The sequence below is a fragment of the Carassius auratus genome, unplaced genomic scaffold, assembly GCF_003368295.1.
Source record: "Carassius auratus strain Wakin unplaced genomic scaffold, ASM336829v1 scaf_tig00214021, whole genome shotgun sequence".
In the NCBI taxonomy this organism is placed as follows: Eukaryota; Metazoa; Chordata; class Actinopteri; order Cypriniformes; family Cyprinidae; genus Carassius; species Carassius auratus.
In genome coordinates, this window is record NW_020527496.1 from 292,607 (window position 1) to 307,985 (window position 15,379).

Genomic DNA, 15,379 nt, shown 5'->3' on the forward strand with positions numbered 1-15,379 from the left:
GCAATCAAACTTGGATTCGTGAGCCGGCTGATATTGAAGGAAGGTTCAGTTCCAAGTGTATTTGCATCAGATTCCTCCTCAATATCACAACCTGTAAGTGTTATTAATAATTGTTGCTTTTATGTTTTATGTAGCATGCTTAATAATTGTTTGGTTTGTTGTGTAAGCACCGTTTAGCTTCTAGGTCCTCAATGACAAGGGTATCATTGTTTGCGCAGTTTTCTTTAAGAATAGAGTCGTAGTAACGTAACGTTACTGCATTTTTTTTTTTTTTTTTTTTTTTTTGGTAAAAACCATAGACTGTAAAAAAATATGTACGTAGTGTCCGTGACGTCACCCGTAGACTAAAGTGTGCAGAGCGGGCCGTAGCGATCTTGGAAGTGCGTCACCGCGCGACTCTCCCCAATAATCGAAAATGGGCAAAAAGGCGGGAGCTGATTGCTGAAGCGATGCCCACCTAGCGCGACTGCATTATCATCAGCGGCAATCCACCTGTCAAATGACCACGCCCTTAATTATGCAGAACTTTAAGGCTTAATATAATTTAAGCGGATAAGTTATAAAAAAAATTCACCCCCCTCATAGTTGTCATGAAGGGCAAAATTAGCAATATAGACCAAAATCATTTTTTGAACCAGGCTGTAAACATGTTTTTTTCTGCTGTAAAGTTGGGCATTTTAACATGGGGAGTCTATGGGACTGACTCTCTTCTGCAGCCAGCCTCAAGCGGCCAGTTGATGAATTGCAGTTTAAGTCACTTCCTTCTTGCCCTCACGAGAGAGAGCGCGGGAGGTTGCCGCTCGGTAACATACCATTAAATTCATTATCTTATTTTAATTTTTTTACTACAAACTACAAAGCAGTGGAGTATTATCATTATTATAACACAATTTAATTGATAAAAGCTTCATTGTACTCCGTGTTAAACAATAAGTATAATCTCCGTAAACACTGCTAACATTTTACTTCTGTACACACATTGGATACAATATGTGCACCAATGTTTTAATAAACTATGTTGTTTTTTGTAATTTTTATGTAAATTATGTGTTTTTATTCCTTTTTATGCGCCAACGTTTCGTTAACAAATAAATTATTTGCTTTTATTCTTTCAGAGTACATCATATCAGAGCAGTCAAAGTAGAGTTTTACAATCTGATGTGGCTTGTCAGACTGACTGTCCACAAACTGTTTCTGTGATGACGCAAACAGATGAATTCCAGAAAAAATCTGTTGGAACCCAACTTTCCTCTAGTACAATGAAGAACATTCACATTCGGAGTACAGGTATACATTTCATAAATGTTTATTTAAAAAAAAAAAAAAGATTTTAATATCACTTTTTAAATGTCATTTATATATATATATATATATATATATATATATATATATATATATATATATATATATATAAAAATAACGTAAATGTGTTTTTTTTGTTTGTTTGTTTTTTTTTAAGGTTCAAAGGCTAGAGTTGCTTGTGTGACTGTTGGCACAACAACCACATCAACCACCTATGATATACCATTTGCATCAACACCATTAAAGTCTGGTTTCAGACCACCAAAATGACCTCTGCTGTTGGAAGAAGAGGGGGGAGAGGAGGAGGAAGAGTCAGACATACAAATTCCAACAGAACCTCATGATTCAACTTTTAACCCCGCCGATGACACAACAATTTCACACAAATCTGAAATGTTGTAAGTAATACACATCTCTAAGTTCACTTTGCACTAATACATGTTTTTTTTTTTTTTACTTACACATATTTACTTATTTATCAGGTTTGGGCAAAGCTCCACATATGCAGACACAAAATACATTGTGTTTGAAACATGTTTGCGTGAGTTGTTCTCCACGTGTCCAATTTGCAATTCACAATCTGATATGAAGCTACAACGAATAAGCACTTATGTTGCAATCAGGCAGCTTTGCCCCAAGTGTTTGTACAACCGTAAGTGGCAGAGCCAACCAATAATTGGAAGTACACCAATGGGCAACCTCCTGTTATCAGCTGCAACTTATTTTACTGAGGGATCATTCATCCAACTACAAAAGGTAGGCGTGCAATCGGTATTACAACAATGAAACGTATGTTTTTATGTGAAATTCTAAATGTTAATATTATTCACAAATGTAATTTGTGATTATTTCAAAATTATAGATTTTCAAGGCCATGGAATTAAAAATTCACCAGTACGTCACATTCAGGAGACATTGCAGGAGTTTTTTGGAACCAGCAATTGTACACAAGTGGAGAAGTGAACAACGAAAAATTATACAGAAGTTACAAGAGGGAGGAAAGATTGCATTATCTGGAGATATGCGTGCAGAATTCCCAGGTAATCCATACGTTTGTCTTTTATTAATAGTTCAAAATTAAGTTTACAAATTGTATATATGTGAACATTACATCATATGTTTAAACAATTGTTTTATTTTTAATTTATGTAGGATATTCTGCTAAATATGGCAGCTATACTCTTATGCACATGCATAGCAATACTATTGTTGACCTACAGCTTGTTCAGGTGTGTAACCTTTTTACAATAGAGTACATGATTGACTGTTAAAATTAAATAAGTAATTTTAGTTCAAATAAATGTTATGATGCTTACTTAGAGCAATGAGGTTGGTGGTAGCTATCACATGGAGAAGGAAGGCCTAAAGAGATGTCTGGACCTGCTGGAGTATGACGATTTAGAAGTGGATTACATCGTCACTGACCGTCATCCACAGATCCAGAAGTATCTCAGGGAGCGTGACATAACACTGTTCTATGATGTGTGGCACTTTGAGAAAGGTTAGTGTATGACTTTTTAACCATAAACTTATTTAAAATTTATATATAATTTTTTTTTACGTATTCTTTCATTGCTGTATATCAGGTTTGTCTAAGAAATTAGATAAACTGGCAAAAAAAAAAAAAAATTACTGTGAATTGCTAAGGCCGTGGCTGCGTAGCATCAGAAATCATGTTTACTGGTGCGCCACTTCCTCGACATCAGGACCAGAGAAGGTGGCTAAGTGGACTTCACTGGTCAACCACCTCCAGAATGTGCACACACATGACAATCCTATCTTTCCCAAGTGCCAACATCCACTCATAGCTTCAAATAATCAAAAGAAATGGTTTCAACAAGGTAAGTCTTAATATTGTCTGATATATTTTATTACTAACATTTTTTTTTGTTTGTTACATATGCAAAAAATGATTTATTACTGTGAAATAATTAATGGAATGGTAATGTATTACTATCATTTGGGTATTACTGACACTTTTCTAATAATGCAGGATCGCTGGCTGTCCACAAAGTCGAACAAATACTTTACATCAAAAGGGTGCTCAAAGATGTGGAGAAGCTCAGTCACAGTTTCCAGACATCTTCCCTGGAGGCTTTCCACAGCTTAATTCTACGTTTTGCATCGAAAAATGTAGTGTTCCCTTTCATTGGAATGTTGTGCAGGTAATATGACTATTAACAAAAAAATTAAAACGTATTGTAGAGAAGCTGGCCTTTACTGTCTATTGTTATTGCAGACTGTATCTTGCTGTGCTTCATCATAATGAAAACGCCAACAGAGAACAAGCCACAACTAAGGCAGGACAGGCGGTGTACCGAATGGTGTTCCCGAAATCAAAAAAAGGGCGGCCATTAAAAAAAGAGTCAACATATAGTAAGTAACAAAACATTTTATAAAAAAAAAAATAATTGAAAAAATTTGTGAAATGTATTATAAATGTGTAATAAGTAATGTAACATTTAAATTACAAATACAAACTAAAAAGTTATTTCATATTTAAAATATCTTAAGTAATAAAAAATGTAATGTTTTTATTACAGCTTATGTTGATGAGCTACTGAAGCTCGTATTTGAAGAAGTGGTCATGGACCCCTCTACATTTGTGGAAGAACTGAAATCAATCCCCATTCCAAAGCCACTTTGTGCAGAGTTTGTCAGACCATCAAAGGTGGAAGCAATTGCCATCCATGTTTCAAGATTCAGTCAAGCGGAGGTCGAAAGCCGGTGTACTCTCCAGTCGGATCTGTGACATCTGTCTAAATGCGTCTCTAACATGAGGCTACATTTGTCACTGCACATTACAGACCATGTCTAAACATACGTGTGATGCTACAAGCAGAGCAGATTGTTACTTACCTCCATACAGTATAATAATATGTATTGATCATATGAATGTTTTTGATGTTACACAGTGAATAGAAAAAAAACTGTCAACATGATCATGTCATAATTCATGCCTAAACAAAAGAATCAAAAATAAGAAATGACATGCTGCTTAATTAATATTATAAAATAAATAATATTTATGAAGCCTATTTTTAACCCAGAACAGCCCAAATTAATTACTATAAAAGCATATTATTAATAATACTATAAGAAAGTGTGTGTATATATATATATATATATATATATATATATATATATATATATATATATATATATATAAAGCATTTACAAGAAAGAAAGTATATTTGCATTTATCTGTGTGTGTGTGTGTGTGTGTATGTTTGTGTATATATATAATAATTATAGTAAAGTGTCAATAAACATTTGTTCCCCCTATGGCTCACAATTCACACAGACAGAGACTTTGACATTTATATATAAATTTTAATGGATAACAAAATGATAGCATCAAAACATGGCCGCCTTTGTTAACCGTCTTTATTTTACAAAAATCCGCTGCTTTAAATTATGGATTGAGCAACACACAATTACAAGTCTGAGTTACACAGAGCCTCTGAGCCGTCCATTACTTATAAAGCAATGCAAATAATCTAGTGTATGTGGTGCAAACAGAACGCTGTAGCCCACTACAACAGGCCGATGCTATATTGAACTGTACACGTTTTAATCAGGTCAGTGACTGACTAGTGTGTGAATGAGGTTCAAGGCATTACATTCCCTTGTGATGAGGATCGTGTCATCTCAGTGTGAACGAAAAAGGTTTTGAGATCCCCTTTGCCCTTCACATTGATGATCCCTCGACAGGAACACATGTAGCCCAATGTCTGCAAGATCCGACTCGTCTCCTCCGTGACCTGTGGAAGGAAGCACACAAGATGTGATCCACTGAAAAAAAACTCATTAACAATTCACCAGGCTCGCAAAGTAAGTAGGTCAGAACACGGTTCGACCTGGATTTTGCCAAGCACCCCTGTGCTTTCCATCCTACTGGCTACATTCACAGTGTTCCCCCAGATGTCGTACTGTGGTTTCTGTGCTCCAATTACTCCTGCAATTACTGGGCCATGGTTTATTCCTAGTGAGAGAAAAGCCGGAAACAGTTGAAACATCTTCAAGGCAATTTATAAGACTCTGCCAATTAGGAAAGGCAAACAAAATGTTATCGGGGTGAAAAAGTGCTGATGGGCCCTGCTTACCCACTCGCAGCTTGAAGTCATTGAAAGAATGTTTGTTGATGACGTCAAGCTTTCCCACCAAAGCAAACCCAAACTCCACCATTGTTCCAATGTGCATGTACTGCCGGTCGTAGTCCTTCATAATAAGAACAAGGAACTCAAGTCAGACGTTTCAAGCACAAATCAAGCTTTTAGCATCACAGACAGGTCCTACAATAGGTCTAATGAGTCTCTGTAATCAGCTTAGTGTAATCTTTTAGAATTATAATTTTAGACCAAACACAAGAGCTCCAATTTGTACCTGTGCATACTCCGGTCCAGGGGTCACATTCAACCCCGTAGCAGCCATGTATGTGCTGCCAATAGTTTTGATCTTCTCCACACCACTGAATTTGGGTTTTGACAGCAACTGCAAAACCCAAAAGAACAAAAGCCTTTAGAAGATAATGAGATATGTTAATGCATTTTACCTTTGCAGACTAGATCTGAAGTATAGGCTTCATACTGCCATCACTCTTTACTTGCATCTATGATCATATAAAGAACCTTTAACATTCATGGAACCTTTTGAATGCACAGAAAGTTCTTTATAGTGGAAAAGGTTTATTTTAGATCATTAAGGAAAAAAATCACTTTTTAAAGAATTCTTCTATGATAGTGCTGTGAAAACAGTGCCTTTTAACCTTTATTTTCAAGAGTGTAGATACACAGACTCACTTCAGTAAGCATGTAATATATGCTGCTGCATGAATCTGCATATACAAATCCTGCAGCAGATCTAGACAGGCGGTGCTGGGGGAGGAGGAGGGTTTCAGAGGAACTCTGATAGCGCTACAGGATCAGCTTACAGCACACTGAACCACACAGTCTGAATGTTGAGCAAGCAATCTTATTGGCTGCACAATCAGCAGAAGCAAATAATGTGACTGCTAGCAGACTTCATGTAAAGCTTGCTCTGTTTAGATCTTTGTTAGGATCTGCTCCCCTTTTTACCGTTACTGTGACAAGCTTTCCAACTAGAACTGGGTTTTGCTCTTAAAATAAGTATTACATATTGCTCGTTTCTCAAAAGCCAGACTTTTGACTAGTCTGATCCACTTTTCTACTTATTCCTGCCAAGAACTGCCCACCTAAACTGGAAGAGACCGTATAATTGTCACATAAAGCACCCAGAGTTCATTTTATTTATGTGCTATTTATCTGAAACTGCTAATACCACAAAGACTTATTTTTCAAAGGCAGACACTTTCTCTATGCATCAAACAGTCCAACTTTTAATGTTTTAACACTGTAATGTGCTAGTTTTTAAATTAATTTCTGAAATATTCTGCTTGAAACTAACCAAAGGACCTAAATAGGCGTACATTACATAAGATCAATTGGCAGTATGTCAGTAACAAAGGATCAGTTATCGCAGATGATGTTTACATCTTCACAAGTACTTTAGTGCTGCTAAAATATTAGGGTTGTGTTCATGGCAGAAGTCAGATGAGGTAATTTTTTAATTGTTTCAATTATTCAAAATGAACATTTGTTCTCTAAATGACTGTTTAAAATCTTCATATCTTCATCTTCTACATGTATAAATACATTTAGAGAGTTTGCAAAAATGTTTAGCATCCGTGGTATGAAAATGATCACTGCGAGACGCTGACGGAGTGAATGAGGCTTGAGAGAGTTGTGAGTGAGGGCATGGGGACAGCCTCCACTGTGTTGCCAGATCCAGCTATTATAAGCACCTTTGGACTTTATCTGTCAACACTGCACTCAAACTAACAGTATTCAAAAAAGCCAATGGACTCGTTATTGTTGGCACGATACCACATTCGGTAAGACAGCCGCAAAAAAAACTAAACAAAAAAACATCATGATATTATCTGTCAGAAAGGTTATCAATGCTATTAAAAACCGTAGCGTTTAACAGCAGTACACAGATGTGTAAAAGTAGGTTACAGAATGAAATTAAAGTCTTGCTAAAAACATCCATAAGAGCACTTGACAAAGTTATGTATATAGCAATGGTTATTAATGAAAACTATAAAAGTAACATGCATTGTAATTGATAACATTATCCACCCCTAACCTTTCACATCTACATGTCAGTCTCTTTTTAAAGTGTTAGTGTATATAATGAGTTGTCTTTGTAGGGGGTTATTATAACACACTTCTTAACCCCACCACAGACCACACTAATTTTCAAACCCTGGTTATGGCAAAGGTTGTGTCTGTGAGTTTACCTCATCAAAATCTGCTATAATCTCATTAAGGAGCCTGAGACACTCCAATCCCTCCTTATTAACGTCAGATTCTGTGTAAAATTCCTTGAAGTCTGGGATGGAGGCGAACATCACACACACCAGATCATACGACTGATGGTAGAGATCCTGTCAAAAATACAAAAAAAAAATTATATATATATATATATATATATATATATATATATATATATATATCTGGTGATAAAGACACAATAGATGCACTTTTCACTGGTGTTTTTGGACATTTGGATGCCATTCACCTCGTTCTTCCAGTTCCTCCCCAGGAAATGTTCTGCCACATGGGCAGGCAGTACGTTTTCCAAAAGCACCTGGTTCAGGTTCTCCATGGTCTCGATCTCCTCACACTCTTTCTTAAACTTGTTCCTCCACAGGAAGTCTAACCTACAGTAATATTCATTCTGTTACAAGAGGACACAGAGGTAAAGAGGTGGTACACATCTGATCACCGTAATGTGGCTTTCAAGACGACAAAGAAAGCAGAATCAAATGCACACAAGGGCAGTTCATTGTTTTTATGGATTTTTCTTGCATAAAGGGCTGCTATCATGAAAAATTGCTTCAATTTTCTCCGAGTTGTAGCTTTGTGTTCCAGCAGACATTCATCATGAAAAAGACTTCTTGAATCAGGGGAAATGGCACCTTGAAAGGCATTAAGTATGCACTGATAGTCTTTCTCACTCAGTCTATATTTGCTTTTGCTTATTTTTGTCTGGTTCATTGCTTTGGAGAAAAATCAGTCCCCGGCTTTCCTATCACCTGATCAACCCGAACAAGGCATTACTTATAAATGAATTCACCTAACTGCACATTTCAAAAACAGACTTCATTAGACAGGCCTATTATCCTGGGACAAATAGCCTCTCATTAATCTCAGAATTAAAAGCACACACTGAAAAAAAAACTGACCCACGGGTGACCTGTAGAGACAAGGTTTCAATACAGACTGATATACATACAGTTCTCTCTATATTGTAGTATTTATTCAATGCTTTTTTGCAGGAAAGCTTTATGTTATTCGGCAGCAAGAGGCCGATGAGTGCTGATAATAATTGAAGCCATAGAAATAAAACACATTTGTGCTGCCACAAAACTCTGAGCTTAGTCATAAAATGACTTCTGAAAAATTCACATTTCAAGGTAAGAAGTGACTGTTTCTAGATGAGGCTAACGTCTATTATTCAATTGTCATTGGCTTATATGCCCTTTTCAGTAAAGAAAAATGTGTTATGTAAGCTGCATACATTTGTTAAAATTGTCAGAGGTGAAACTAAAACATGCATTACTGCTGTAATTCTTGTTGGTGGATTTTTCTCTCTAATTAATTCCAAGATCTCCAATTTAAAGTGAATCTTAAACGGAATAATTCACCCAAAAATCAAAACTGACTCGCCCTCAGGTCATCTAAGATGTAGACGGGTCTGTTTCTCTTGTAAAGTGAAAAGCTGTGTATTCGTAAGAAACAAACCCATCAAGGCATTTAAGCCATCACTTCTAGCCAAAATACCAGTGCATAATAATGCTGGCTCCTGTGAAAAGTCCATCTCCTGTTGCCCTCTAACATCAAAATCCACTGACACATTTGTTTTGAATGTTTCTGGACTGTTTTTGCTTGTAAACAGTGCTTGATCTGTGCATATTTCTCACCTGATCCAGACAAGATGACTTTTCCACTGGAGAAAGCATATTGCGGATAGAGGAATATTTAAATTTAAAAACACCTTGATGTATTTGTTTCTTACAAACACACAGCTTTTAATTTCACAAGATGTTAATTGATGGACTGGAGTCCATGTGTTTTACTGATGGATTATTGTGATGTTTTATCAGCTGTTTGGACTCCCATTCTGACGGCACCCATTCACTACACAGGATAATTTGGTAGGCAGTGCTGTAATGCTACATTTCTACAAATCTGTTCTGATGAAGAAACAAACTGAATACATTTTCAGCAAATTTTCATTTTGGAGTGAACTATTCCTGGATCAGTGGATCTCATTCCAAATACTTCAGCATAACACAACTCTTTAAATAACTTCTCAAAAACAAAGCAAATATGATAGCAGTGTTAAAGCATATCTTTATTTTAGGTTTCAGATTGAGAGAGACTCACCTGTCTCGCCAGCACAAGCAAAGTGACAAAGAAAATGAACAGTGACACCGAGCCCATGGTCTTCAGGTCTTTAAGAACACCTGGCCTGAGGGGGAACATACAGAAATATATACTTCAGAAGTCAAGAGGACACAAAAGAGACAAATGCACTGTGTGTATGGACAGAATACAGACTTCTCAGCATCATTTTGTCAGTCTAACTCCGATTTATAATGTCCTAATGTTGCTTAGGCATAAACTGTCATTATGTTGCAGGGGCAGTTGCCAATTTGATCCATTACTTAATCTTGCTCCATTCAGAAAGGCTTAATGAAGGAATGGAAATGGAAAACAATAACAAAAGAAACAAAGAAAGAATAATACCAAATAAAATAATTATGAGAGAAATGCAGTAGGCTTATGTTTAAAAATGTTTCATGTCCAGCACTGTCAAATCCTCCGAGAAGACTAATCCACACAAGCCTGCCATCTCAGCAGCAGCACCTGTCACTCAAATTAAGATATTGAGAGAGCTTCTTGAAAAAATTGCCTTCACAGTTACCAGATGTATCTATGTGGCACAATTCTTAATTATTTCACTAAATGTGTGTGTGTGCAATGGAAATATTAAATAAGTGGCATCTACAAATAATTAACCCCTGTTGATTATTTGTGACATTTCTTTAGCGTCACTGTACAGTATGTATACAGGCGCGTCGGACTGGGGGTAAAACCCGTACTGATTACCAGGGCCCCAAAGGAAGAGAGGGCCCCTGATATGGTGTCAAATCAATGCCAATAATAACCGAGCATACAACTGATACTTGTGCGCGAGGTAAATCACTTCCAAGAGAGGAAAACTAAATTGGACGTGAGAAAACGGGAGCCCACGAGCTTATTTCAAACTCTCGCGCATGTGACATGGTCAGCAAGCCCCGCCCCACGACTGACAAAAACACATAGGACGTCACGCGCACGCGGGAGTTTGAAATGAGATCGCAGGCTCCCGTTTCTTGCGCCCTATTTAGTTTTCCTCTTGCGGAAGTGATTTACAGTGCGCGCAAGCATCAGTGTTTGATGCTTTGGCATTGATTTGCCATCATACCTTGAAAAGTCTGGAATATATATTTATATTGGGGGGGGGGCATTAGGACTGCCTATGCATCTTGTGCAGCGCCCCTGTATATGTGTATGTATATGCTCCATGTGAAAATCCAGTACCGGTCCGTTTGCTGGGTCTTGTAGAGGGCCATGCTGTAATCATCCAGTACAGAGGCATGGGTCTGAAGAATGATGATATTATAACCCACTACAGCAGCAAGCATAATTATCATCTTCAGCTCATAGTTTATCCTCAGGAACACGGAGCATGAGATCAATCCCAGAATGCAGCTGTAGATGAAATACTGCCAATTGAAGAGAAAGCCGGTCAGATTCACAACTGTACATTCATTACGGCCAATCAGTATCAGTGAAAAGAGAACTGTGAAATTTTAATTTAAGTGCTAAGAATTTAATAACAGAACATACTTATCATATGATGACCCTGAAATATTACAAAATGGATGTTACTAAGAAATGTAAAAAAAAAAAAGTTATATGCACCAAGAGTATTATCTTCCTGCTTTTGTCTACCATCTTAATATCTGTAGAGATCCAATTGCATGTATGCACTACATAGCTCTCAGTGCATGACTATATTTTCCAGTATATTTTTAAGATGTTAAATATCGCCATACATAATCACATACAGTATAAAGTTATTTATTATTTACTGATGCAAGCGTAGACAAATTGGTTTATTTCAGGACACTCACAAGTCTGTTCCATCAAAGATACAGATAACTTTTTTTAGACCCACGTCTCAACACAGGATGTACAATACAACAGGTATTGTGAATAAAAGGTTATTCAGTTCATATTTCTTTTTCAGAGAAGAGATTTGTAGGCAAAAGGCATGAACTTGAACTTACTGGCAAGTAGAACTTGTTGTTTGAGGAGTCTGTAGTTTGACCATATGGACCATCCATACTGTTGTTGGAAATGTTGAGTGGAGGTGATGCTACAATCCTATCTTCACCTAAGAAGAACTTAAAACCCAAACAGATGGTAAAAAAAACAAATTTTGGGAATTATAGCAGAAATACACCATCATTCTAAGCTAAACACGTCTGTTGCATTCTGTAACAAATATGTTTCTTATAAGTACACAACATTTTTTATTTAACACAAGTGCAAAATTCAACAAAAATCAAAGAGCTGCAAACAGATGGGAAAAGCATGGAAGATGAACAATTGCCTACTTTGACAGAATAGAAGCTTTTGTGGATAGAGCTTTTGTTCACTTGGTGCAGTATTTAATTGAAAAGAAGGTATCCCTAGAACATATTAGAAGCATGTTGATCTGTGGTGTGACTACTTAAATTTGTTTATTACAGAAATACAGGGGTCCAAAAATGTTTTGACATTTAAGCCACAATTAATAATGTATGACTGTCACTGCAAGAGAACAAACTATCAAAGTTTTAATAAACCCAGCTGAACAGTGTAATATTTAATCGTAGGTGTGTGAAACTGAAAACCCAAGTATTCAGTCACATTTCTCTTGTGTTTTTCTCCAATAGGGACAACAAATCACTTGAGCTCAGGGATAATATAATTAGATCCAAACTGGACCAGAGCCCTAGTACAGTGATCCTACAGTGATGAATTCAACCAGACAGCTGACACTAATTCTACTCCACCACAGATTCCATAGCTAAAGCCCTCAAACTGGGCCAAAAACTGGAGATTGATTTATTAGCCAACTGTCTAAATGAATGTGTCATCTAATATATTGTGTAAATACTGATAGGTTTATGTATCCTAGGAATTCAAAGCATGCAGCTTTTAACAAAGAAGGTAACTAGCCTTTATATCACCCATCTTATGTAGCAGTCTTCGACAAAGTAATCACTTTAACTATAAGAGATAAACTGTATTATCACTCGTGTATTTTCTTTCAATTATGTTGCCTGTGCCACATCAATTACCTGTGAGGTTCCTCAAGGTTCGGTACTTGGTCCCAGCCTATTTTCTATATATACAAAACTTGGACTTACAGCAGAGCTTCAATAGTGTAGTCATATTTTGTAATATTATTTGGGGAAAATATCCTCATATAGATCATAAGTGGTTTGAAAAAATAGGCAAGAGCAAGATTAAAAGAATAAACGAGTATGCCAGACATACATTTCACTGCTTGTTGTATGTCCTATGACTTGTACGTGACAAATACAATCTTGAATCTTGATTTTTTAAATATAACTCTTATTTCTAAAGAGTTTCTTGAATTACTGAACCATAAATCCAGCAACCAGTTCATGATAATGACATAACAAAAGCAAACAGGGAATAATTATCTTATGAACATGCTCATAATTAATTATACAGGAACATAAAAATGTCAGTCATTTTAAAAGCAGTCCGATCTAGCTGATAGACCAAGTAGTAGTGATGCTCACCATATTGAACACAGCCATGACTAGGATAAGTGCAGTGGTTGCCATGGTGAGCGCAAGTCGTATCCAGGGCTTGTTGGTGATGACTTTAGAGGAGCCGGGGAGCCAGGGCACTGTGCAGGAGGCCCCTTTGCCCCATTGCTACAGCAACAAGAAAAAATATATATTTAACTCCCACCAATGTCATTAGCATATTTGCTTCTATTCCAAATGCTCAAGGTTATGATTGTGCCCCAGATGTCAGAGACACATTAATAAACATAACTTCACAGTTAGTGAATATATAATGATAAAAAGCCATCTATTTCAACTTGAGATGAAGGCAAGATGAAGCGGCATTCACAATTTCATAATTTCCATAAAAATGCAATTGACTAAATTAAGGACTCCTTCCCTTCTGAAACATAGCTGGTTTAGGTTTTCTTCGCCCATAAAATTTGATCCACCTTGGACTTCAAAAGCAATTCCATTGGCTGAAACAAGTATTTTCAATAAGATTACAGTTACAGCATAGTAGTTTAGCATACACTGTAAAAAATAATCTGTAAAATATACGGTAAAAAAAAGGTAGATGTGGTTGCCAGAATTATACCGTAAAAAATACTGTAACACCATTTTAGGTTTAACTGTTTTATAACATACTGTAACATACAGTAAATTTACAGTTTAATACCATAATTTAATTTACATAATATTAATATACCAACTTATTGAAGTACTGAAATCTGTTTTGTACCATTGTAATACACTGGTAACCACCAAAAGCAGGTGATGAGAAAGTCACGTGATGAGAAAAAGCCCATAACAGGCAGTTTTTAAACAATAACATGTATAGAAGGTGCACAGTGTCATTCTCACAAGCACTAAACACCATCATGGTGCGACTCATTAAACTAAAATAAGCAATAAACATTAATTTATCAACATGTAACAAATAACCCTAATAAAAATAACAGATAAAAATCAAAGAAAAAACATAAAATTCAAACAAAATTTGACATGCAACACAGAGAATTCTGGGAAGGTCAGTTTAAGGGTTTTCCCAGTAAATTTACAGGAAATTACTGTTAATCATTTAACAGGTTAGTACTGTAGCGCTTTTATATTTTTTTTTTTACCATTAAATCACAGTCATTTTTTACAGTGTACCACTATTTACCAACACCCACTTTCGAGGCTTTTGAAAGAAAAGTTTAGAACATGGGGTAGTTTTAAGTGTTGTGTGTTGTAGTGTTTTTATCTAAAATAAGACTTCATGACCTTGAAGGAACTGAGATCTGTTTGTAAAACTCATCCTGGATTGATTGCAGTAGCCTACTAATGTAACGTCTGTAGTGGCCGAGTAACCTTTAGTGATTCCGTTTATGCTACATTGTCAGGATGAGTATTAATGGAAGTTCAATGGAAAAGCACTTTACAAAACACAGCCTAGACCATGTGCAAGAATGCTTTAGGCTTAAATCAAAAAGAATAAAAGAGGTAGAGGAGCTAAAGATAATAATAAAAAACACAAAAAATAGCTTTCAGTATTTAAACACAGCACTTCTTCTGGATAACCTTTACCCCTCTTTCATATTTGTGAATCTGTGTGCCGAATGTAAACTCTAACATCAGTGAGATGGGAAACAAAGCAGAGAGACTCTTAACTAAACTCCATAGAGCTTTAGGCACTCATGACTCTGACAGTTGTTTGTGAAACCAAAAGAGAGTCCTACCATAAAATAAACTCAACTTGAGTGCCAAAGCTTTATGAAAAATTGCCCCTCATACCCGCAATTACCTAAACCACCAGTTTACTGCACAAAAATAGATGCTAAAAAAAAAACAGTAAAAAGTATCATTCAATCTGCTTTTCTTTTGACACACACACACACACACACACACACACACACACACACACACAAGGTTTTTGGGCTAATGCAAGGTTTCCATTAAGTGTGGCCTATTTTTTTTATCATCATGAATTCTTAATCTTCAACTGAAACAGCTGGGTTAATGAACTGGGGACAAATCAAGTCGACCGGGGGGGGGGGGGGGGGGGGTGAACGGCATGCAAACCCTTCTAGTTCTTTTGAAGGTCGTGCCTTTTGACACCTCAATACACAGAAAAACAGGTTACACTGA

General features: G+C 36.4%; 2 protein-coding genes across 3 annotated transcripts in view; one reads left to right on the top strand and one right to left on the bottom strand.

Moving 5' to 3' along the window:
* Positions 1-1,478: 1,478 nt before the first annotated feature.
* LOC113090807 (uncharacterized) lies at positions 1,479-4,276 on the top strand. Its single transcript, XM_026256411.1, has 9 exons — positions 1,479-1,700; positions 1,785-2,058; positions 2,165-2,342; positions 2,455-2,531; positions 2,623-2,803; positions 2,889-3,143; positions 3,296-3,467; positions 3,542-3,678; positions 3,846-4,276. The coding sequence occupies exons 1-9, from the start codon at positions 1,696-1,698 to the stop codon at positions 4,052-4,054; spliced, it is 1,488 nt and encodes a 495-aa protein (XP_026112196.1). The 5' UTR covers positions 1,479-1,695; the 3' UTR covers positions 4,055-4,276.
* Positions 4,277-4,674: 398 nt separating this feature from the next.
* LOC113090787 (adenylate cyclase type 2-like) overlaps positions 4,675-15,379 on the bottom strand; it is a 76,869-nt gene continuing 66,164 nt past the window's right edge. Inside the window, exons 16-25 of one of the 2 annotated variants that reach the window (XM_026256381.1) lie at positions 13,259-13,396; positions 11,729-11,845; positions 10,977-11,161; positions 9,777-9,861; positions 7,906-8,064; positions 7,625-7,771; positions 5,689-5,796; positions 5,409-5,523; positions 5,163-5,287; positions 4,675-5,066 (exon numbers count right to left, since the gene is read on the bottom strand). In XM_026256381.1, the coding sequence (XP_026112166.1) occupies positions 4,914-5,066; positions 5,163-5,287; positions 5,409-5,523; positions 5,689-5,796; positions 7,625-7,771; positions 7,906-8,064; positions 9,777-9,861; positions 10,977-11,161; positions 11,729-11,845; positions 13,259-13,396 (1,332 nt within the window). In that variant the 3' untranslated portion in view covers positions 4,675-4,913. Of the gene's footprint in view, positions 5,067-5,162; positions 5,288-5,408; positions 5,524-5,688; positions 5,797-7,624; positions 7,772-7,905; positions 8,065-9,776; positions 9,862-10,976; positions 11,162-11,728; positions 11,846-13,258; positions 13,397-15,379 lie in introns of those variants that run through there. The other variant, XR_003287256.1, reaches the window with a different exon arrangement.